The sequence below is a fragment of the Amblyomma americanum genome, chromosome 2 (assembly GCF_052857255.1).
Source record: "Amblyomma americanum isolate KBUSLIRL-KWMA chromosome 2, ASM5285725v1, whole genome shotgun sequence".
Taxonomy (NCBI): Eukaryota; Metazoa; Arthropoda; class Arachnida; order Ixodida; family Ixodidae; genus Amblyomma; species Amblyomma americanum.
The window spans coordinates 170,282,667-170,308,090 of record NC_135498.1 but is presented as its reverse complement, the minus strand read 5'-3'; the positions used below and the strand labels follow the sequence as shown (position 1 = coordinate 170,308,090).

General features: G+C 47.3%; 1 protein-coding gene and 1 pseudogene across 2 annotated transcripts in view; both read right to left on the bottom strand.

Annotated features, from left to right (window-relative positions):
- The window catches only part of LOC144121983 (uncharacterized), a 56,145-nt gene extending 31,111 nt beyond the window's left edge, over nucleotides 1-25,034 (bottom strand). Inside the window, exons 1-6 of one of the 2 annotated variants that reach the window (XM_077655460.1) lie at nucleotides 24,733-25,034; nucleotides 13,719-13,819; nucleotides 8,822-9,665; nucleotides 8,156-8,557; nucleotides 7,434-7,572; nucleotides 4,508-4,655 (exon numbers count right to left, since the gene is read on the bottom strand). In XM_077655460.1, the coding sequence (XP_077511586.1) occupies nucleotides 4,508-4,655; nucleotides 7,434-7,572; nucleotides 8,156-8,557; nucleotides 8,822-9,665; nucleotides 13,719-13,796 (1,611 nt within the window). In that variant the 5' untranslated portion in view covers nucleotides 13,797-13,819; nucleotides 24,733-25,034. The remainder of the gene's footprint in view (nucleotides 1-4,507; nucleotides 4,656-7,433; nucleotides 7,573-8,155; nucleotides 8,558-8,821; nucleotides 9,666-13,718; nucleotides 13,820-24,732) is intronic. The other variant, XM_077655461.1, reaches the window with a different exon arrangement.
- Nucleotides 23,506-23,603, bottom strand: LOC144122218 (U2 spliceosomal RNA; annotated as a pseudogene).
- Nucleotides 25,035-25,424: the final 390 nt, after the last annotated feature.

Sequence of the window (25,424 nt, the reverse complement as noted above, 5' to 3'; positions counted from 1 at the left end):
AGGGTATGACACGAGACAAAAGAATCCAAAACTATTATGCCTTCCACACTAGTAACTACAGCTTTAAGCATTCTTTTACCAAGAACAATAAATATGTGGAATGAATTTACTGACGAAGTCGGTTTGCAGCCGAACCCGAGAAAATTCTCACACCCGACAAATCACAACTATGGTGTGTCCACTGAGATATATTAGATAGTTAATGCGCCATTTCCTTTTCTCAAAACCAATGTTAAATTTAAACCAATAAATATGACATCACGTTTTCCTTGCTTCAGGATGTACATATTTTTTTCATATTGTACCGTTGCACTTTCATTTAGAAGTACGGACAGCTGAGCAAGTTGGTTACTATTATTCATGGTAAAACAGCGCGGAAAAAACACGAGGACGGAACAAACACGACGACACCTGTACCTCTGCACCTCTGCATAACACCCGCACGCAAATGACATGGTTGAGCGCTTTAACTGCACCCTTTGCGACATGATAGCCATGCATTTTGCTTCCATGCAATGACTGCAATTTGGAGCGCATTCTACCATTTGTCACCCATTATAATTGCGCTTCTCAGAACAACACCAGATTCCCTCCATACTTACTTCTGCACGGCCGTGGGCCTTCTTGAACAATAGACAACTGTCCAATACCGATCTGACGCTTTCGAATTGACCACTATTTCCCAACCTGTAACTTATGTCGAAGAATGCCGCCAGTTTGCCCGTTCCTACACGTCTCACGCCCAGCAGCCGCAGAAAAGCAACCACAGAAAAGCAACCGCGATGAATACGCACTTGTTCCAGCTTATCTTCCCGACTCCTTAGTCTGGCCATGGGTACCTTCCTTCAGCCCCGGCCTTTCTTCCAAATTTATCAGCAAGTACCACGGACCCTCACGCGTAATGAATTAAACATCCCCGGTAAATTACGCCGTCCACTGAGAGCCGCCGCCCAGGCAGTGAAATTGTTCATGCCAACCGCCTTTAAGCTTACTATGACCCCGCCACCATCACACCCGCATAGGTGACCAGAGTTTCACCTTTTCGCCAGGGCACGTGAGTTGTAAGACTGACCTCCGACTCCGAAACATCCAGAGGCTGGCGCTGAAGGAGGAAGGTGATGACAACTGGCTGAACATTGTGACGCTCGTGCGTTCTTGGGGGAACTGTGCTGATTGCAGGCCTTCCTCTGAAATATCGCGATGTAGCGCCCTTTCGGACGACCTTTGCTACAGCATTACAGATTTTATAGCTTCTATAGCTAGTATTTCGCACTGTTTATGTTCTGGCTCACTTGAATTTTTTAATAGTTCGTTCATTTGGCCAGTAGGCTCCTGCATGCATGTATAATTCCTGCACCCTGCTTAAAACTCGTAAAAGGGTTTGCAGTGTGATTAAATATGTACTGCAATACAAGCCCAATAGTTTTTCTCGTCGTGTCGTATTTACTGCATATCTATGAGACAACATACGTTAATTTTGTATAATGCTTGCGGGCAGTGCAGGTATGCCAAATAAATAAAGAAATAAAAAGCATTTCACACTTTTTAATAATGAACACATGAGAAAGATGGGTTAAAAGATTAATTAAAATGGCAGCCTCGAAGCACGCTACATGTAGCGGAAGCAGGCTTAATTTTTCGCGCATCGCATCGGTTCGACCGCATCGGAACACTGGCAACGAACCCGTTATTCGTCCCATAGCAGTTGAAACGAGGGGCTAGTAATGACTTTTATCACCCCCCAGTTTCCTCAGTTCATTTGGCTTTCATAAGCTGCTTATGGCGCGACTTCGGCATAGTATAAACAGGAGCGGCTGTGAGTTTCCCCAGAGCCTTAGTTGGGAGCAGGGAAGTTCCATAAACGTTATTAACTTTAGCAGCGAAGGTGGAAAGCTGGGCCAGTTGGTTTTTCTGAATGCGAGGTGGGTAATTCCCATTCTCGGAGCACAGTCTGGCGAAAATCACCCAGAAGCCGAACATGCAGCCAAACCTGAAGTCATTAAACATGTGGCGGCCTTTTCGAAACTTTCGGCGCTAATCGGACCCAGTTGGGCTGCCGCACCGCAAAACTAGCGCCCGGTGCGGGCTTTCGAACGTTCTCGATTGACGGCAACGATTTCTGGGGCTACCGGCGGCAGCGCGTAGCCTTGTGTTACGACTACCTCTTTTCCACATCGCTCGGAAGTAGAAGAGCGACCGCGAGGCGCCTGCCTACGGAAGGATGAGAAGGCATTTACTCCGTCAAGGTCGTGCGTGTGTGCGACCCAGCTTGAGTGGTAACAACGCAGACTCGGGGCTCTGTAAAAAATGACTGCTTTTATTTATGTGTATAATTGAAACCTCTCCATTTCATAATGACATTAAGAGTGCTCAAAATTTGTAGGAATTTATGCGCGACGCACACTTCCACACTCACGCAGTGGCAGCCCTATTCTGCAGTGAAAACACATTTATGCCAAATTTATTTTTTTTCCCATACAAACCTGTTTCCACCAAGAAAACTGAGCTACAGTGTCTAGTAGTGCGAGAGAAGAAAACGTTACAGCACCACACAGTACTTTCTAGGTGCACTGTAAAACTTCGTGACCTCCATCTTTACCTCTCAATTGTTTTTGAAAAGGTATTCCGTTTTCTAGGCACGAGGTGAACTGGGATTTCAAGGGCACCTGGCATATGTCATTCGTGAACACATCTCTGAAGCACAACAAAAAAATGCTTTGAAGAATGACAGGCACAACTGTCGCAGACGGGTTAACACAGCTAAGCAGTCCTTACATTTCTGTGTTCGAGCGAGCAGCAAAGCATGATCAGTGACTTAGACAGTCAAAGTAGAAAGGTGGGTGCTAAAACTTATATGTAGATAACTAAAGTGATATCCAACAGCCTCGGAATGAAACAGCACTTAACGATCATGCAATATAAGTAGCATGAGAGTACATCTACTTAGAGCAAGACGGGACTGCAGATCTGTATAACGAGACGAAAATGACTAGAAGAATAAGACTTCGGTGGAGCGCATTTGGAATGTATGAATGGCAGGTGCCAGGATCTCTAAAGAGAAAAGTTTGTAACAGCTGTACTTACCGGTACTAATGAGGCGGAAATGTGACTACTAGCGAAAAGGCTTCAACTTAGACTAAGGACTATGCAGCGAGCTATGGGACGGTAGATGATGGGTGTAACGTTAAGGAAGAAGACGAGAGCACAGTGAGTCAGGGAACAAATGCGGGTTAATGACATTCTAGTTGAAAGAAATAGGACGAAACTGGCATTGTCAGCGCGTGTAATGCGAAGGCAAGATACCCGAAGGTCTTCAACGGTAATGAAATAGATACCAAGAGAAGACAAGCATAGGAGAGGGAGAACAAAGGTTAGGAGGATGATGGAGATTAGGAAGATTGCGGGGATGACCTAGGACAGGACCGGCTTTGTTGGAGGGATATGGGAGAGGCCATTGCCCTGCAGTGGGCGTACTCAGGCTTTGCTGTGTATGATGAACGAACCCTGCCGCAAGATTCCTGGTTCAACACCGCTGATGCTCTACTCGTCAAGCCAGTCCAAGAACGCGTGTCATTGAAGAGGAGAGCTGTCTAAAAGTATGATACGCCTTTCATGCAGTGCATTTTATGCTGGAAGTTATACCTTGACCATGATCAACACTTTAGTTTGGGCTAGTAGGTTAATAGTCACGTATTCTGATGACGGCGCAAAAGGTAAAGCATAGAAGGCACATAAAGGGACGTGTTTACGTGCCTGCTATGTTCGCGTTTTTAACTATCCGCCTTCAATGTACTAAATTTCTACGGAGACATAGTCTACAAAATTGGTTTCATTGCCTGCAGCAGTGCGCATCTGTGTCATGATATGCTAGGCCGTAGACTTTTACCTTGAACCTTTGGAGTGGATAGTGCTTCTCCGGTAGACCGTACGCTCCACGGAACATGAAAACACTGATATATACAAGATGCAGAGGTGCAAACAAGTGGTGCGGCCCGCTGCGAACGTATTGAGCGCATATGGGTCATCTGAGGAAAATAGCCCCATGAACAAAGCAGCTAGTCTGGTGAACTGTGGCCTTCGTTGTATGCGTTTTGGTAAAACAATACACAGGCAATTTTTGGACAACAAGTTAGGTGCCCAGCACAATTTCAATGTTATGGCATTCAAAACGAACAGCGAGAGAGATGAAGCCTTAATTCGAGGAATGATGGAGAGGGATTTCTAGGAGCGTGCACTGGGCTGCTGCTGCACACTGCGGAAGAGAAATGAGGGAAGGATAGAGAGAGGGAGAAAGTTCAGTTTGGACGTGGTGATGTTAAGACACAATGAGCTCCATTAAGTATCAATGCGCACGTCCAAGTCCACACAAGCTGGAACACACTTGATAACACGGACGCGTGAGCTAGCCCACACGAAAAAGCAGTCACATGAAAGCCTTAATGCCTGTCACAAAGACATGCAACAAAGAATGTAATACGCACGACAAGTTAGTAATCACTAAGCATACCTGTTCCTCCTCAGCTTCCTGCGTGGATGGCTCGGCAGCTGAGCGGCCTTCGGCGCAGAAGCTGGCGATGGCCGATGACGCTGACGTGGAATGGGACACGAGCACCCGCTCCCTGTTGTTGCCCACGCCGAAGCGAATCACCGTGCTTCTGCAAAGGTTCACCAATGAAAGCGCGAGACAAATGCATGAGTGAAAGCGGCGCAGCACGAAGAGACGGCGTGGCTCTGTTGCGCGAACGCATCCGCTCTTTTCGATTCGCTGCAAGAAAGATTTGAGACTTGCACGGCGAAGCGAGCTGCATGTGCGAATTCACGCGACCTGCTTGACGCGCATTCATGCCGGCCAACTATACCGCTTACTACGAGTTGAAAGCAGAGCCAGCTTAGTTTGCATTCTTTCTCCACACCGGGTAATCAGTACAGCGGTCAGTCAGTGCCGCCTTAACGGCAGCCACCTGGCCATTTTCTCTGCTACGTGACGGATGAGATAAACGCACTATTTTTGAATATTAAAAGCCATGCGCTATGCGGCGGCGCCCTATAGGGAGCTAGAAGCGCTAGCTCCGAATTCATTGTAATTACCACGAGCATCACTAGAAAGCCATCGGCGGCATTCACCGCCTATTATTGGGATTATACCCGCGATACCGTAGTGGTGCGGGAGAGGCCATTATTCTTCATTTTGTTGCCTCAACATACTATATATATATATGTCCAAACACGAATTCACCTTTACGGCAGAAAAAAAAAGAAGTAAGCTGTACTCTAGCGCAGTCCATTTCATGGGCGGGAAATAATACTAAAGCTTCGGATAAGATTTTTATTACGGTAGGCAAACCAGGCATATTCCCACTGCAAAGCCTGGTAACTTGATGTTAGCAGTGAGAGGAAGCGTTTAAATGCAGAGCCAGAGGTCTGGAGCTATGTAAAAAGATTAGATTGAAACATTGGCTAAATGCTTCGTAATAACAAGAACTTCACATGCTTTGAAGAGAGAATTTGCTTCCGTTGCCAACAGTAATCATTCAGCGTTGCTGAAATCGAAATCCACCCCAGGGCTCGGGTCACATTCCCTGCCAGTAAAAGGGAGTGGGCTGGAGGGTAGCTTGTTCTCTTTTTCCTCTTTTATAGATGAAATAAAATCTTCAGTATAGCGCCACAGCTTTATCCTGCCTGTCTAACTGCGTAATTTATTTTTTTTTAATTTGCTAATGGCTTCAACGGGCGACCAAAGGCTGAATGACTGGGGGAAGGATATTTGCATGCCGATGCAGGACAGGGGGCGATGTGGAGCCCCGAATTTAAAATAATAATAATAAGACTATTTACGGTTGTCGTTATAAAACGTTCCCGGCCGCACTTAAATACCTCAGTACTTGCCGGAACATCTGCAGAAGTAGTTCCTACCGGACGCACTACTTGAGGTACTTGAAACTTCGCCCGCGTTGAAAAATGCCGTTGCTGAAGGATCGAATGCGCCGCTTTCGGCACAACAGGCGAGTTTTTTTTAAATGTGGGATACTTCCGAGAGCAATCGTAAAATATTCACTGCGTTCTCCTGCACTTTTCTCATACATATTTTTGCAGTATAGTCGCATGGTTTATAAGGCCCTGATATCCTCGGCGGAAAGCTTTCGTGTGCAACTCATCTTATTTTTGGTGAACCTTTGCAAGACGCTGTTTATCGAGTAAATATCCAAATACTATATTAGAGGAAGGGTAATCATGTGGTGGAAGGAATTCTTTGCACAAACTTGAGCTTTGGTTTTGGAAATGGATCGTAGATCTTAAATAAATCGCTGCACAAAGTGGAACGGAATTATAAAGCTCAGGTTGATTACTACTAAAGAAAGTCGCACTTCGCCCGGTTGGATCTGTGCGCTGGAAACTAAATTTCGTTTAGGTGAGCCAAAAGTGAAGGCTATCACTGATGATTATGGGCTCTCACGCTGCTACTGAAGATAATGACAAATGACATGATTATCACTTAACACATTTACCGAAAATTGGGGATGGTGTGTTAATAGGGCTCAAAATCTGCAGTCCAGCAATGTCACATTGTCCTATATAGCCCGTGAAGCATCCTAGCCACCTGCGTTAGGCTATCAGTACGTTGTAAATAATCTGACGAAATGAGATATGCTGTTCAATCAGTGCCTTACAAATTTCTACGTTATCTATTGATAGAGCGACATTTGCGAGAATGGAGACTAGGCCACTCTTGGTGCGTTTCTTCTATATTTATGGTGCTCAATGTTGAAAGAATTTTTTAAAACCTTGGACAAGTCTGGAAACTTTAGGAAGAAACCGTTAATTACGGTCTGCATAAAGGGGACACGTAGGATAACTCCACTGAATTTTTCCTGTTGGTAGAAATTGATTAATTTTTTTAATACACTTATGATCGCCCCACACCAACAAACGCATTTCAATAAAAATTTGATTAAAAATAAACTCCGCAACTCGACTCAAACTCCAGGGCAGAAAAGAATCTCTGAAGGCACTAGCGTTTACACTAGGTGGGGTCAAACACCCATTGCTTAAGCACTTCACCCCGGCAAGCCGTACGTCAGGACAGGGAAAGCTTGTACCCGTTGTGTATCGGGGGGCACCGGTGGCGCCAGAGACAGAGACCCGCATGGGAGGCGGATGCTCAAGCCGCTAGGCCACCGCTACGGTCTGTGTGGGCTCCCAAGAAACTGCGTTGACGCCCGCAGTTTACTTGCGAAATCAGCCGGTGATGGCAAGACCTGATTTCCTTTTTTGGTCTTTTGTATCTAACAAAAGCTTCGTTTTCTGCGACAGATGGTCTCTTGAAGTTAGAACGCTGCAATGTATCGATATACGACAACTTGAAATCGTTCCCAGTGTCCGTTTAGGAGCGCGCCCGTAATTCGGCAATGGTCGCTAGCCACATTCGGACCCACCTGTTCGCGGCCCCAGAGCTCTTGCTTTTGGTCGAGCTGGGGTTCCTGTGGCTCGGCGGCTGTTGCAAACCGCTGGTTCCCGCGTGAGCCGTGTGGATCGAGGCGGTAGCGCTCGGGCGCTTCGCACCGCTTCCACCTGCTGCGAGCATCAGATATGAAACACGGAGGTCGTCTCAATTCTTCAGGCCCTCTTCCCGCCCATTTTCTTGCATCTTTCTCTCTAACACAATCCGTCTCCCGACATCCGAGAGCATCCTCGCATAGTTATTCTTGGCGCGCACGCTACCACACGTAATAAGGAAGCAAATTAATCGTTGCCCTCCACCCAAGCGTAGCAATACGGCTACAAAAAAAAAGCCATGTTTACACAGATTCTTCGTAGTTTCGTGGTTCTGCGGAAATTCGGGGATTTCCTGAAACAGTTGACCAACGCTGTCCCACTTCGAGTTAATTCGTTCTCGCCCTGCCATGTGGTAGCCGTCCCGGTTAATTAGCTCGATTAACATAGAGCGACTGCTCCGGTTAAGCGGTGGTCCCGGGTTTGAACCCCGTACCAGGACGAATTTATCTTTGACCACGAAGTTTCTGCGGAGGCTGTATAGCTTTGCTTTGTCGCCATATGGCTGCGCTTTGGTGGATGCCAATGAGTGATTTGCTTCCATATTACAAATTTACTCCACCTTGGGGGATTCCCCTAAACATTTGAGCATTACGCTACGTACCAGTGCCATGTTCGCGCATTCTGATCTGGATCAGGTCTTCTCCTTTGTCCAGGACACGGAAGCCAGAGTGCGATCGTCTTTCTCTGCTGGTCGAGAGCGGGCCCCGGGAAAAGGAGAGCTGGCTTGTCTTCGCGCCTGCAGGAGCCTTTTTGCTCTCCAAAGGAGTGGAGTGCCAGACGGACGTCGGTGGACCTCTTTTCTGGGCACCCTCCCTGAAGCTGTACAGTGCCGATGTGGAAGAAGAAGGTCGTGAGGCGCGTGCCCCTTGGAGACGCAGCGGGCGGCTCCAAGGAGGAAGCGGGTCTTCAAATTCGTCGTACGCTCGACGGGGCGCCGGTACAGGGGAAGCATCCAGAGAAGTTGCTGGCCAGAGCCTTCTACGCGCGCTTTCATGGACTAAGCCTGCAAAGAAAAAAAACTCATTTCGCCAAAGGGCGGTATCCGAAGCGATGGCGGCAAAACAGATTCCTAATCAATGTCGATACGGGGCAGGTGGACCTTACTCCACTGTGGAAAAGAGCATAGGATACTCATTTCCTGCTTCGGGAACCTTCACCAAGAGCTCGGTATTCGGCGCCAAGCCGTTTAATGCCAACCCAGCAGTGGACTTTCTTGCACTATTTCGAGCATGGAATAACTTCAGGGAAAACGTATGTAAAATATTACCAATGTTTTCTGCCAGAGCTCCGTCTTGGTTCCGCTTTGCCAAGCTGTACGATTTGAGCGGAATGCTAGCAGGCTTGGCGAGGACGTTCCGGCTAGCTCCAGACTCCTCGCTTGAACTCCGTTGTCTGTAACCAGGAATGTCTCCCAAAAAACTGCGCTGACGTTCGATCCTCTCCTTGCGCTTCATGATGACCTCAGCTTTCGTCAGCGACGTCGAAGTACCTGCGTTCTGGTCACGACTCGAGTACTGTTTCAATGACAACATGGATGTTTTTGAAGGTACGATGTGGCGCCTTCTGCTTTCATTGCATTGCTCAGAGCCAGAGCTGTCCCAGGCCGAGCTCTCCGTGTCATCTGCTTCCTCGGGCGGCCTATGGTCGTCATCATACTTCAGTGCCCGACCGCCGAATGCGGGCCGCTTAGGGGGCACAGAGCACTCGTCGCCACTGGACACTACTGAACCATCTGCGGGTCGAAACGTCACCCTCCTGGACTCGGACGCCTTGCTTGATATGCTCAACGTACTATCCGAGAGGGATACCGTCCTGAGCGATGTAGACAGATAGCGGTCTCTTGGCGCCATGATGCTTGAGTCACTTGTCGTTGTACGAGGTTTTGGCGGTGGCGTGTTAGGACTGAGTGAGCTACCACGTGTCTTGTATGTAAATGGCTCAGTGACCAGCTGAAACTTCTCAATCTCCTTGAACTCTTTCTCTACGCCCGCGAACTCCTTTCGCAGTCTTTTGTTCTCAGCCGCTCGCTGCTTGTCACTCAGGTTGTAGTACCATGTCCACTTGCTCTTCGTTGCTTTACCGCTTCTTCCTGCAACCATGTCTTTCTCCGTCTACAAAAAGAACAAAAAGCGTATGTAACAGTACGATAACGCGGAAAATGACTAACTTCAATCCCCATAAATGTCCTCACGTACATATTTAATTATTTGACCATGAGCATGGTTGAACCCGCTAAAACATGCTGTACGAAACCCCTGTGTTTTTTTTTGACGACCAACAAAACTAGCTTTTGCAATTCGTGCACCACGCGACTCTAAGGAGTTAATTCTGTGCAGGTGAAGTAAGTGCTGTCAACATGCCTCGTCTTCAAATTTCGGTGTGGTATTTCGGACACTGAAGGTTTGTTTGTTTGATGGGGTTTAACGTCCCAAAGCGACTCAGGCTATGATGGACGCCATAGTGAACGGCTCCGGAAATTTGAACCACCTGGGGCTCTTTAACGTGCACTGACATCGCACATTACACGGGCCTCTAGAATTTCGCCTCCATCGAAAGTTGAGAACCGCGGCCGAGATCGAACCCGCGCTTTTCGGGTCAGCAGCTGAGTGCCATAACCACTGAGCCACCGCGGCGGGGCTGGGCACTGAAGGATTCAGCGTGTTGCTATATAGCTACATTTCCCCCGAGCAGTTAGGCCTGGCAATGCGGCGGGTAACAGCTGACTTTTAGTGAGAATGAAAACGCTCTGAAGCATGAGCGGCAAGTCAGAGTATGCATCTTCTTTTGAGAAGATGACAGTTGATTTGATTACAAAAAAATTGGCAGTGGCTTAGCTCGGCTATGCCAGGATATACGTAGCGAGAGGTACGTTTGCCTGGCTGAGCTTGTTGTGGTCACTGTATGTTTAGCAATGAGCGACATATAGGCTCCATGTCGGTGTCTTTGCGCCGTCTATTACGCTCGGCAGTCTGGCATCTCCGTTTGGCAAGCCGTTCCTCTCTTTGTTTGGGCGTTTCCGCTGCTCTCTTTGCCTTTTTGCGCTCATTCTCTCTTTGTTGTGTAGCCAAGTGCAAGCTACAACCTCAGGATCGGAAGAGTTAATCTACTCTTGTCTAAACCGCCGTTTAGCAGCGGCTGGACTCTCCTCTGCCTTCATGTCAAACGTTGTGATACAGCCGCCCATTACATCTCAGCCTTTTGTATACGCAATGCGGCGCATGCGACGCGCTGTTCTGGTGACAGAGTGGCGTGCGGCGAGGCGGCGACGAAGCGCGCAGCGCACGTGCTGCTTCTCTCCGGTTGCCGTGGCAACGGCGCATGCGCACAAGTGTCCTCTCCCAGCCACCGCGAAATGCTCGACTAGCAGCCCAGTGTAGCTCTCGCTACAATATTAGGAGGCCTCAGAAGCAAGCGCTGCGTTGCCTGAGCGTGTAAGCTACGCGTGAAACATTGAGAAGTGCTTGACGCGCGTGCATCATTTCGTCTCTGAAGTCGTCTGTCCACCCCCTCGGCGAATCGTGCTTCTAAACTACACTGACTCAACATTTCATGGTCGACAACCAATATATATATATATATGGACTCATATGTCTTCACAACGTTCGGCTCGCAGGGCTAGTGCACATCAAATATAAGCAGTTCCGTGGGGCCACCTCGGAGAATTCTCAATGTGAGAAGCTGCAACGCGCAGGGAAGATCAGTCGAGGAGTGCATGCGTTTGAGTCTGCGAGACGGACTTGCTTCGGCCAGGCAGCGGGTTGCGTTATTAGCTGCAGCGCCATATATGCGATAAGTGTTACTGAAATAACAGGTAGATTAACAGCAAGCGGCAGCAGCACTGGGGACAGAGACAAACGGCACGCCGCACATCGGGCCAGACACTTTCGGCATAAGGTTAGTTTTCAGGTCAGCGTGTGAGCGGCAAGGAAGCCACCCTGACGTTTCACCATTCATAGCAACCAATCTCTGAGCAGCGCATGCATTCATAATGTACACAATCACACTAAGCTTGAGACCCTGGCTGACACTACTGCATTGTTGCCAATTTTTATTACAGGAAACCTATGACCCAGACTAATATTATTGCACTGCAGGAAGCATCTATGCTATTATTCGAAGAAAATTTTCGATGGAGGTAGAAAAACGATTAATGGAAGAAAGAGAGCAAAAGTTCACTTTGCAGTTAGTGAACAATAGTAATTCAGATATCGCTGCTTTTTGGAGCCTGTGGCTTAGATGTGGGAAATATGTTTGGCTAGAATTAACCTGATGGCCAGTACAACCTTATTTCCTTTGAATTTCAAGACCCTAAAGGGTACATTTAAGAACACGCTAGCACATGAGCTAGCACTACTTCCGCAACGTTTTCACAAAAAACGACATCGCGCTAGGTTGCCGAATGAAAAAAAGAGGAGCATTTTAAGGTATCTAAAAAACGGGACTCAACACTGAGCGTCCCAAACCAGGTGTAGAAGGCACGGAGGAAGCTGTCGGTTAGAAAACCTGCAGAAGCTTATCACGATTAGCACCACACTCCGGATACGCATTTGAGGTGCCCTTGATGCCGTAGTTTGGTGCCTTGCTAATTTTCCCAAACTTATGCCCGCCTGCTTCGAGCACAACGATCGTGCCAGGCATGCGAGCTTCAGAGGTGTACACACCACATCAATGTTAAAATCGTATCGGAATGTATACACAAAAATAGCAGTAGAATACCAAAAATGTGCACATTTATCACGTGATTTATAACTGCTGTGCTTAAAAAACAAGGAACTGCTGAAGAAGTTAAGCAAGAAGCTGACAGGAACTGTCGGAGAAGATAAACTCAACCATTTCGCTGGGTGAGCATTTAAGTCTTGTTAAGTTCGCAAAGGGCGGAAAAGGTTTTGATTTGAGTAATTTATCAATGGATTACAATATCACCCACTAGGGAAGACACGGACTGCGAATAGCGATTGTAAATGTTCGATAATTTGAGGCTTTAGACTTTAGAGATGCACAGTACCATAAATACATAAACCATATACTCCCAAAAATACCACACAATAAACTGACTGTACCATAATCTAGCATTGCTACGCACGAATGAGTTAGACAATGTCTGAGGTCTCATGTGACGTTCAAATGCTTCCACCGAGTTCTCCGCCATGGAGTGAATATTCCTGGGCAAAAAGACGTTGAAAATTGGCACTCGCCGCGGTGGCTCAATGGAGTTTACTTGTGCCTGCTGATTCAAAGGTTGTTGGATCGAATCCTGGCAACGGCGCCCGCATCCCGATGGAAACTATATCAGCGCGCGTACAGAATTGCAAGCGGTCTAAATTAATCCAGAGCCCTTCGTTACGACTTTCTTCACAGCCCATCCTTCGCTCTTGAGTCTCAGACTCGACATACTATGTAAATTATTCCGACTGGGCCGAAAGCAAGCTTATTTCCAGTGCCGCCACGTTTTTACTGTGCGTAACTAGTACTTATAAGACAGTAGGTGACAATCGCTGCGGAACCAACGCCGAAGGCACCAGAAAAGTGAAATCAAGTGGGAACAACAGAATAGGAAAAAAAAAACAGTGCTTTTAGTAGCCTGGAGCCGGTGCCAAAGTGCCAAAGTAAAACAGCGTGACCTGGACTAAAGAGTAAATCACTTTATTTTAACTTCGGTGGCACAGAGGCTGCTGAAAGTGTTCTTAACCCTACTTTTCCTTCCTTTATTTCTTTTAAGCTCCCACTATTCACATGTTCTTGTTATTGTATTATAGTTGTGTTCCTGTTTAATTACGCGCTAATATCACCTCAACAGGTGGTCAAAATCAAAATAGAGCAGCTGTGTATTATGTAGAACACGCCATTCCGCTGTCCAAGTGTAACGACACCGCGTACATTTCGGCAGTCTTCAACGGCGAGAGACGAAATTCGGTAGATTTTTTTTTCAGCTCGCATTCAGCAGGTACTGCGAATCATTATCGTTAACAGGCAAGAAGGACTTTTGAAATATTTTGTTATTGTCTGTCACTACAGTTGCAAACCATGTAGGTGCACTGAAAGCAGAACAAACCATGCCTACAAGCTGAACTATTGAAGCGTTATCTGAGCACACTGGTCCGGCGGTTTCACTTTTCTTGTACTCCTACTTGCCCTTCTTTGGATCTCCGTGTAGCTTCACTCACCAGCATCTCGAATGGCTTTATTTCCGAGCCTGAGGACAGGTCGTTGTCTGAGGCGGAGCTAGAGTCGAAGTCGCTCATCGTCAGTCCGTCTCTGCAGCCAACTGTGGACAAAACGAACGCACAAACAGAAGGAGTGTCAGTGCTCGCTACTGCATTTGAAGAATTTTTGCCTAATGTCACGCAGTTAGAGCAAAGCATTTTTTTAACTGGTCGCCGCTTTCAAGAACTCCCCCGGCTCGCGATGACAGAGGAAATAGAGAACCCTTACAAAAATGGTCTGAAGACTGGCTAAGCACTTCTTATAGACTGTTGCCTATCTATAGCTACAACCTTTTGTCTATTCACGCTCTACAGACTGTCTATAAAAAAGTCTACGAAAAGTGCACGGCCATAAATCTTTAGATTGCCTATTGGATTTGTATTGCCTGTAGACTAGCCTATAGGATTTGTCTATAGGAAGTAAATTGATTTTATAGAAAAAAGTTTGTCTACACTCTATACACTGTCTGAAGAATTTTTATAAGGAAACAGTGCGACCTGTCGACTGTAGCCAGAATAAGTTTGTTCAAGGTGCAAGAACATGCCGAAATAATAATCCTTGCGATGACGACATAAAGGGAAACGCGAACACAGCTTCAGTGACCGGGACATGACTGGAGGGGCACATTTTGTACGGCTTCTGGCGTTTCTAAGTTCTGACATGAAAATCAGTACCAATTCTTTCATGAGCACATCGCTATGTCTAATGTCGCAGCCGGCTAGCACCCGCATCACGTTCCTCTCCTTCAGCGCGCGCTTTCGTCACGCTGTTAGCATGAAGGCCTTGGCGATGAAGGTTTAAAGAAATGGGGAAACGTACACGGTGCCTGGCGAGTGCTGCGATGGTCCTGCTTAGATACCCTCGCTGGTGCTTAATGGTGTGGGGACTCGGGACTTGCTACCAGGCATCATGTACGCCGGAATTGACTACCAGCTTTTAGACTCCTAAACAGTCTTGAACCAAGCCTCCAGCGGCCTCAATTTCGCAGGCTTCCCCGTCGGTCCGGCCGCAGCGGTCCTAACGAGAGATCCAGAAATTTCAAGCCTGTTCCACTTGATGGACTGAATTCAAGTGTATTAGGCAAGGTCTGTGTTCGTCAAGCATACGTTTAATATCACCAGCGCAGGCAATCGCCCTCCTCCGTGATTTTTTTTCTGTAACATCTATCTAAGCACAGGACTCGATATTTTACAAGTGTGTTTGAGTTGCGTAGAAATCTAAGCTGCAGCGTGTTTTGTCTAGAAATTGGCGTTTAGCGTGCTCCTGATCCTGACGCCCCACCTTCCTCTTCCTGGTTCGGAGCTGCTTTGAACTATGACCGTTGCCTCTACTGAGGCGCTGGAAACCGCCGACATGCCACGCCTCGTCACAGAACACTGGCCTGCGCTGTATTCCGCACGAGAAGAAGTCTGTAGGTCATGTATATTCCTTGATTCAGAACGAAGCTTATTTTTGGCCAACTATACATTGCAGCGAGAAACCTCCAGCATGCATGCACAGTCGCCATCCCAGTTCACTAAGTGTAGTTCCCCGTTAATGCTCTAAGAGAGGGGGCGGGGGGTCTTGGAAGGAACATCTACAATTTCTTAAGTGACCCCCGCCTCCAATAGCCGTGACTTTATCAAGCACTAGAAACATCGCTGCAGCTTGTGCACAGCAGGTCTACCTCGAAATTTTGCGTATACTACTTTGATAGTAGAAGTAAAGACAATGGAAATATGCTTGGCAGGTGTTCAACTATTGTGACAGTGCTGATGCTTTAGCTATCTCGCGTTTCAAGGAGTTCATCTTCAGTGATCTTGAGTCGAGCTCCAAAAGCACGTGTGTTCTCATCTTTGTTACCTTTACCGAAGACCTCGATCTGCCTGTTAGATTTTTTGCAACTAGAAATAATGATATCCGTACTGCTTTTTCATCGTTACCGCATTAAATGTCGGATGAAAAACAGCACAGCCTACGCTTTATACACGCACTTAAATAAACGTGTTTTATTTTTCTCGCCCCTTAAGATCCTCCGCTCCTATACATTTCTTACGCGTAGAAGTGCCTCTTCGATCCGTCACAGGGGTCTTCCATTCTGCGCCACACGCTTTCTTCTAACTGTGCACATTTAACTCGGTCCTCAACAAAGTATCAGGATTACCACTCTGCTTCAATGCATAACGGATGAAAATTCTGAGAGCACTTGAAACGGGTTCCTTCTGCGAGTACCGTCTTATCCCCTGCATTGTCAAAGTTACATGAACAAATTGCACCCGATTTCTGAAGCTGCCTTTACCGTCCTTTACGCCGCGAACGATGAAATTACTTGCCAATGCGCAGAGAGAGAAAAAAAAGTATTAGAAACTCGGCTTACCGCCACAAAAGGCGATTAGAACGCTTAGGTGGGTGTAACTACAGGTACTTCCATTATATAGGCTCTGACTAGTGATACATTAGCGAACCGGGTTGGCCCCCTGAATAGAGGAGCTTGACCATATTCGGCCTGAGGAAGATACTTGGGGGCAACTGTGTGGCTATGCATAGAAGAGATCCCTCCGATATTAGGAGGAAGTGCTGATCGTGATAAGAATATTCGACTTTTGCGAATAAAACAAGAAATGGCCCAGATCACCGTAGCCACGTTACTAGAAGTATTTTCGGTGATGCGAAGGCACACCTCCGCAATGGGGCCGTCGCGAATATATGGACAACGTTCGCACCCGTAGGTAGTGTCAGTGTGTGCCGGAATTCCCCCCCCCCCCCCCCCCCCCGCCGCGCTATATCGATCGACTGCTTTGCTGTTTGTTCTCCTTGTTTACCGGTATTATTGGTAGTTTTTTCTGCAAAGAAAGTGACGAAGTGAGAAGAAAGAAAAAGAGAAGAAACAGTAAAGCAATAGAATTAACGAATGCAACTAAAAGAAACAAATACTGATCAAACACTATTAACAACAGGAAAGTTCAAAGTACGTCATGTACAGGTGGAACCGTAATATTACGGAGAACGCGTCCGCGTTCCAGGTTTCATCACGCACTCCGTAGGCAAGGTATGATTTTTTCCTTGGGTCCATAAGTGAGCGCGCCAGTGCAATGTGCTAATATACGATGTATTTCACGTAACCTGAGACAAGGAGTTAAATGAAAGCGGTAAAGCGCAACAGGATGGCACTGATGACATGTGGTTTGGTCTCATAGGGTGCTTCTTAGACTAGTGTTGCATTCCGCCTCATTCGTTAACTAAGATGAATTATTCAGAACTTTAATATTCACTTTATGGCCAGGTGCGCTTTGTTAAGCGGTAGAATAGGATTCAGAAACAACCAATCCAGTTTTTTTGTAGCAACATACACCCCTGCTCAGAAGTGTAGAGAGCACTCGAATTGACAGAACGGATTGCCAGCGCTTTCTCATGGCGCAGCGCCTGCTTTTAAGATATTGATGGGAGGCAGCTGGCGTGGTCGGGCCGGAGAAGGGATGAGGAGGATCGGAGACGCGGTTAGGAGCAAGGAAAACTTTATGCATACAATTTACATAATGTACAAGTAAGAACAACTGAGAATGCCTCTCAGTGAAAGGGAGCTTCTTAGCGGGCGGGAGTGTCTTAGGAGGCGAGTGTCCCTCCGCAATCGGGAGTCTCTCGGTACCAAGCCAGCAGCCCGTTAAATACCCTCCGTATTCCCCAGATAATATTGATAGGAGAAAAATAATGGTTTCATCAGATGGAGGAAAAATAAGCCTTGAAACCAAGTTTGATGACGAGAGTAATTAGGTATTTATAGTCAAAAATATCAAAATATTGCGTAGAAAAACCGTGTGACGTCACATGCACCGGAAGTCGGCACAGTCTAGTGAAAAAAAAAACAATGAAGAGAAAGAACGCCGTATTTAGTAATCAGTGATTAAAAAGTGATCGTAATGAGTAATCAGTTAGCAATTAATTATTATTTAGTAATTAATAAATATAATTAACAGAGGCAGCAACAGTAGCAGCCAAAGCCGCGCGGAAAGGCATTCGCCTCGCGCAGTTTAGATCGTCAAAGTGCCCCCGAATTTTTTAAGCTTTGTGCTGAAGTTACGTGAAGCACCCTGTATGCGTAAAACACTTATAAGTCTTCGCCAGGTAATACTTGAGACGAGTAATTTCCAAGGAATGCTCGGTATTATGTTCGGGAATAATGATTAGTGTCAAGAAACAGTTTTTGCTTGCCATTGGAAATGCATGAAGGCACGCTGATAGAGGTTGCCTTTGAAATAGTTTGCGCAGGTTGTCGCTCTAACTGACGAAAGAATGAATCCAAAAGATCGGTGAATAGGCAGGAAGTGACAATGCAGTAAATACAAGAATGACCATTGTTAACTTTTTTTTTTGCATAATACTCATCCTCACACTAACGGCAAGTTACACAGCAACTCGTTTTCTCGATGCAAAGTAAGAGAGCTTATTTGAACAGAACAAACAACTTCTTGGTGCCAGCGCTTTCTCACAAGTTGGCCCCGTTACAAAGGATAGGATAGGCATATTGGACGCCTTAAACTAATATCGACCACGAGCCTCCCGAATCGTTTCAGAGCGTGAGAGAAGCTGCAAACGTTGGGGACTGCGGTCAAGACTATTTTTAAAGCGTGAGCATTAGAGCCCCCTGTCGGGAAAATATCCGTCGGTCTGTTTGACGCCTCGGTAGGCAAGTGGAAAAATGTAGATATGGAAAGTCGGAGTGAAAAGACAACGAGAAAGTTGCAGCTGACGGGCAGCGTTTTAGAAAATGGAGACAGGAAATCCTCTCCACTTGCAGGAGAGGGAAGACGAAGAAAGAGGAAATGCGACGGAAGTGGGTCGGGTAGAGTGGAGAGGTCATACGGGGCGCGTCACAGTGTGGTTGACGGACTGAATCACGGCAGCGTTTCGCACGGTCTGAACGCCTCCACGGTAGCGGCTGCTCCATCCGGGAAGAACACTAATGCTAACACGTACTCTACAGCATCAATCGCATTGATTGCGTTTTTTTTATTGAAGAGTGCATTCAAGCTTTAATTCGTTCCAACGTTTTTCTGCAAACTAAACGTGCCGAGGCTGAAACTATTCAATACACGTGTTGAATGCTAGACTGCATGAAAGGAGACATGATCTGCATATGCTATTAAAAATAACAATGCCTGTTTTCGCAGTGTATAGGATGTGTGCAATGAAAGGGAAGTTGCCTCTTTATCGCCTCAATTGCCCACTGAACTTCCCCATTTTCTTCTTTATATGGTCTTCGTTTCACGAAGTTTTTCCTTTCCCTTTATTATTTTCTTCTCCCGTCACTGCCAAGACGCTGCTCTTTCCGCCTGGAAACAGTTTCCTGGACACTTCGTATACAGTTACTGCTTACCTTTTCAACACTTCGCTCAGCTCCATCGCTTCCACGCGTTCAGCTGAATTCATCAACTTTTGGTTTGGTTTACGGGGGTTTAACGTCCCAAAGCGACTCAGGCTATGAGGGATGCCGTAATGGGGGGGGGGGGGGGCTGCGGTAGTTTTGGCCACTTGGGGTTGTTTAACGTGCACTGACATCGTCTAGTGCACGGGTCTCTGGAATTTCGCCTCCATCGAAATTCGACCGTGGCGGCGAGGGTCGAACCCGCGTCTTTCGGGTCAGCAGCCGAGAGCCATAACCACTGGGCCACCGCGGCGGCTCATCAACTTTTGTCTGAAGGTGCAGAGTGGCGGTGAGGCGACGAACGAGACCGATGAACGTATCGTAAGAGTAAAGCGCCAACTAGCGTTATCGGACACAGCGACACATGCGCGGGACAGCAGGAAGTTTTGAAAAATCCGAGCTCGTAAAGTCTTCTCCCTTGCTGCGCCGCTTCCTCTTTGGATTGGCTTTTTCTGCAAACTGCAATTTGGTTCCCTGTGCCAGTTGCTTCGCGCTCGTATCTTCCGTGGTGTGTAAACATTTCATTGCTTTCCCGCAGGTGATTGGCCGCAGTCGGCTTTGTTCGAAGTTAATGGACCGACCGTGTGCGGGGACTTGCGTTATACCGCACACCATCGTTTCTGACCAGTCCTTTCGGTTCTGTTCGCAGGGCTCCTATTTCCCGCAATGAATGGCGTACCGGAGTTAAAGTTACGATATCATTCAAGCAAATCTTGGCGCCACTCATGCAGAGTTCCAGCGTTGCGAAAGGCGCCATTAAAAAATAAAACTGACGTTTACGCTTGTTGCGTAAATCGCGAATTACGTTCAGAGCTACCGTAAGCACCACACCACGCGAAGGTATCTTTAATGCGCAGTGATTACTAGGATATGTTGTGTCCGCAAAACGTGCCGCGCAAAAACTTGCCCGCAAAGTTGGCCGCTGGATGTGACGTCATCAGTCATCATCTGAAGAGTGGTGGGCTAAGAATATAAAGTCAATGACTAAACAATATCGAGTGAGAGTCATTAGTCATCGGCCATTAACATTAGTGGTTAATCAATGGCCGTAATCACCGTGCATAATTTACGGTTCTACTCAATTTTAATTATGCGTACTGAATAATGGTACTAATTAAAGCTTTTAACTAATTTAGGTAATTGATTTAATTAACATATTTAATTAATGCGAGCATGCGACGTCATCCATGCTACAGATGACGCACGCCTACAACCAATCGGAGTACAGCAACAAAAAAGTACACACCATCGAGTGGTAGCATCAGAGATGGAAGAGTGCCGGTCAGATCTTGACGGAGTTAGTAAGTAGGCGTAGAGAGGCATCGGCTAGGAGCCACCCAACGTCGCGGAAAACGGTAAAGCTTTCGCATTTCTCGAATGCAGTCTCTGCAGTGATCTCAATTTGTGTGTAGAATGTGCGGGCGCAGACTTACGCAGGTTTGTAGAAGCGTATCCAGCGCGTTCTTCCTGTGTTAAGCTGCCTCATGATTGCAGCACTAGCATTCCGGCTGCAGCGTACGAGAAACTACTCGAAGTGTTTGACGGCTTCTTAGGACCGCACGTCGCGTCCGGTGACGGCAAAGGCTGCCTGGATCGCCACGCTCGCTGTGAATACAGGGGCGGTGGGTCACGTGATAGCGGTTGACCGCGCGCCCCATCCGAAGGTGACGCACGTAGGACGAGGCATGTGCAGATGTTAGTCACATGATCACGGAAAGGTGTGATGTGTAGCGCGGCTGCGGAAGGTGTCTTGTGAAGCATTTTCGAAGAAAGGAAAGACGCAGTAAACAACACACATGTGCGCGATCCAGTAAGAAAGGAGCAAACGTGCGGGAAAACCTTTTGCCAGCGGCGTCCGTGTGGTTGTTTTTTTTTAATTGGTAAAAAAAATTGGCAGGTGTGAACGGTGCGATTTAAAGCATGTCTTAAATGCGGCGGTGCAACTCCGTGAACTACTTCGAAAAACCATTTTACAATGAAAATAAAATATATGAAATGAAAGCAGAATAGTAGAATCATGCACATATACGTATGTAACTTATGTTACTTTGCTTAAAAAAAAAAGGATGTTTCAAATTTTTAGTTTAATAATAAACCATGTTACTAACGCCCGCTCGGTATTGTATACCCGGCAGCAGGCTCAACGTATGCAGGGCTAAAGTATGAAATCTTTTTGCGTGCATGTAAGCAGCAGCGTCTGTTCAGGGTTGTAGTCATGTTGCCTCTTATAGCTGTGCGCGCACAACGTGGGTCATCTGCGCCAGTCGGTTTTGCGTTCCATTGTAATTAATAGCTCGTGGTGATTAATAGCAAAGTCTCCTGTCCGTTCCCTTTGCAACGAGTTTCGATTACTGTGTCATATTAACTCAGCAACTTAAGCTGCATGTGCTTAAGCAGTTCATATTGCGGAATTTCTATGGGAAGGTGAGTTCTTCATTCATCCACTAATAGTATAAATATAAACTGGCCCTGGAAATTTCGCGGCACTACCGTTCAGAAACATTTCGAGCAAAATATCGTGCAAAGTCTGCTCCATATAATACCAAGGCCGCCTTCCCGCACAAGATATGGCGGTGAAAAACTAATTTACCTGATACCAGATTTACTAAACAAATGCACTGACAAGGCATAAACACTGGCTACTGCTACCTTGATGCAGCGAATCAGACGAGCGCTTGGGGGCTTTTTCGTGAATGAAAACTAAGGCCAGTGCTAGGCTGGATTACTTGGTTTCTGTTTCCACTCTGGCTGCTTACTTCCCCTTGAAAGTTGACTTGCTCTGACGGCGGCTGATCCAAAGGTTCTGCAACTCTTTATCCAAACTATTTTCTGAAAAACCTGCTTTTTGTTATGTTCTAATTTACCATGTCGTATTAATGCGCTTGATTTACTGTGTTATTGTCTTGGACCAAGTGGCTGCGTGCCCACTGCAGCAATGAGGGGACGCGGCCCCGTCAGGCATGTCTACTGCCTTTTGTCGTGTCCCCCCCCCCCCTCTCCCCCATCCCCTATAAGCATTTGTGTAACGCAACGTCTTGGATTAAATATGAAACGAGTAAATAAAGATATATATGTAACTCTGAAGTCGCTCCAGATTTCAAGCGTTCAATGTGGTTGTTTTAAAAGGACCTAATACGATGGAGGTATGTTGAGTGGTCTGTATGTACTCATTCAATCGTCAATGTTAGCGACATTGCAATCAATTGTGCAATGAAGCACTAATATCTACAAGGACGCGACGGATCTAACTGTAATTTGTAGATATTCTGCCTTTCAGTTTTCGACAAGCACAAATTTCTAGTGGCCCTTCACTGTTCACGTTTGTGCTTAGGGTAACTTGCGTGATCATCATATGAAACGCTAGCAAAGCTACTGAATCATGCACAACATGATGAGATCTTGGTTGCAGGAAACTGAACAATAGAGCAGTCTAATTACATTTCGCAGGCGCAGTAGCGTCGCTTTTGTAAGTATACTTACAAACCCCCTTTCGAATTTCCTATCCAGGAGCTAATACGCCTGCGTCATACTGCGATTTGTTTGCGCATTTCAGTCATCCTCTCCGCGTTTGCTTTTCTTCCGACGCCGATGGTGCTATCGGGGACGCATGCACAGGACGCGCCGCTTCGGGCTCAAATGTATCGCTGCGTCACGACAGTCACATAGGGGTCCGAGAAGGGCACGTTCGTTCCGCGAGATAAGGGGCGCCCCTCCAGAAGCAGCCCACTCGATGAGTCGGCAAACCGGCGCGGTTCACGGCGTATGCTGCCGCTAAATGTGCTGCTTTGATAAGGTGCCAAGCTACATGCCCTATCTAATTTTACTAGCAGAACGCTGTTGCGGGCTGCCTGCAGCGTTGCTTCGCGTATCAAACCGAAGGATTGGAAGACTGATACATGGTGAGGGAGTGTAGCGCGAAACTGGACAAGGGACAACGAAAGACGCACACAACACAGGCGCTGTGCTGTGTGCGTCTTTGTCCCTTGTCCCGTTTTTCGCTACACTCGCATACCGTGGATCACCGTTACCGACTGGCCCAAGTTTCTACTCATTGGAACACTGATACGAGGACAGCCTCGGAGGACCGCCGCTTCTACCACGGAGACAATACATAGATGCCACCACCGGCTGTACGGTTTTTGCGAGTGCTCGCACGTCCGGGGCACTTTTATCGCCGATAGTACATTGTTTACTGTTGCTGCTGTTGCTGATCGGAAGAAAGAACATTAAAGTTCACGGGCCTGCCCACTGGCTCAAGCCAAGCCACAATCGCTGCCACGTGCAGAAAAGGGGAGAGTTGAAAGAGAGGAGAGCAAAGATAGAAAATACGCGTGCTATAATGCCCCAGACCGATCCCGGAGGCAGTGCAATACCGGTTCAACCTGAGGCCGATGTGAAGCAAGCTTCAAGCCCTCCACCACAATTCCAAAAATACGTTTAATATCTTGCGTCCAAATGGACCCGTAGCAGGTTCAGGTTTGCAAGTATAGCGAACCTTTTAATCTGACCACGATTCGTTTGCCGGCGCTACGCTCAGTTCATTTTAATGCCACCAGGGTCCACGTTCGAATACTCAACGGCAGCTTAATGGGAAGTTTCTAGGGTTTAATAAACCATGGCTTTCGATGTAACGCAGCTTCTATTGGTATCCCTAATTTGCCTCTTAGGGAAATAATTCCAGCCATGCGATTCACTTTCATACGCCTGCATGTATTCTCTTATAGCTTCATTTATTTAGGGAGGCGCCTGCAGAAATAACTCACGGCATGCGTTTACATGACGCTCGACGAATAACAAGGCGAACGACGAACGATGCTCGGACATGTCGGCTGAGGATTGATGCAGTTTAATGCCGCAATGTTTAAGTGGGCAACTTAAAAGCCAAAATTTCTGTGAAGTTAAATCGGCTGAAGACGTTGTCAATGGCTTGCCGACTCATCTGAGCACCGTTCCGTCTTCGTCATCGTTGACCGTATATTTGCTTCGAAAAAAAATTACAAAATCTGCGCCAGGTAAACGTCAATATCGGGGTTTCAGTTTCTCCTTTTTGCTTGTTACGTCATGGCGCTGGATGCATCAAGCAGCGCCACAAAATTTATGCCTTCCTCAGTCCTCGCTCTGGCAACTATGGGACATTTACTACACCAGTTGAACCACGTTGCAGCAAATGTCATTTCTCGGTGGACCGCTGAATTTAACCGCTACGGACGCAGGACGCGAAAGAAAGAGGCACCGTGAGGGAAGGTTGTGGGTAAATTTAGATAACCTTGGTTTGTTAACGCGCACCGACATAGCACAGTGCAGAGCTGTCTTCCATTTCGCCTCAATCGAAACGCAGTCGCGGCGGCCGAGCCTGAACCTACGTCCTCGAGCACAGCACCCGAGGGCGCTAACCACCTAGCCCCCGCTCGGAGAGCCCTTGCAAAGGCAACGGATGGTAACTTAGTGGATATAACTTCACGTGACGCGCAACAGTCCTTCCTTTAAAGGCACTAATGACAGGAAAGGTGTTAGCACTCGAGTGCCATAGAAGGCCCTCTGTTAAGTCCTTAGACAAGTGAAGGTCAACTCACCTCTTCAATTCCAACTCAATTTCTGCGCAGTGTCGAACGTGTTCACAAACCAAGCGCACTGACGGCAACCACTCAAGCTGGCTCCCAAATCAGAAAAAGTGTCTTCGTCTGAAGAAGCACGCGAACTGACGCAGACACCAGCTTCGTCACTTACTGAAGACGATGGAAGTGCGTCAGTGTAGCTGCGCACCAATAAACGCTGGTATGTCCGGAACCTCGCCGCAGGGACGCATGCGAGTCGGATGAACTGCCCTACCCAGCTCTCTACGGCCATCTACTACCTGCTGACGTTGGGCGGCAGTAAGCAGAGTCTCGATCACCGATCGCCTTCCGTTGCCTCGGAGCGAAGCCGTTATCGAGCTCGTGTCTGGAAGTGGCCGCGCGGCCGGCGAGCGAGAGCTGCATGACGGCGCCTTTGATAACGGTCGCGCCGCCGCGTTGGAGCGCTGCGTCATTCTCGGGTATGGTGGCCGCAGTTTCGGGCGCTGTCTGCTTGCGCGGCCTAAAGTCACTGGAACTTTAGCGCGGCCTGGAGTAGCGAGGATGGGCGAAGCGCTGGAATGTTCTGTTGCACTAGCGCTGACGGAAATATGCGCAGCACGCTGCAGTTCTGCGACGCCGTTCAATTAGCGCTCTACTGCAAGGACTCCTCCAGGCACTAACAGGACGGCTATTAACGTAGACCATAAGGA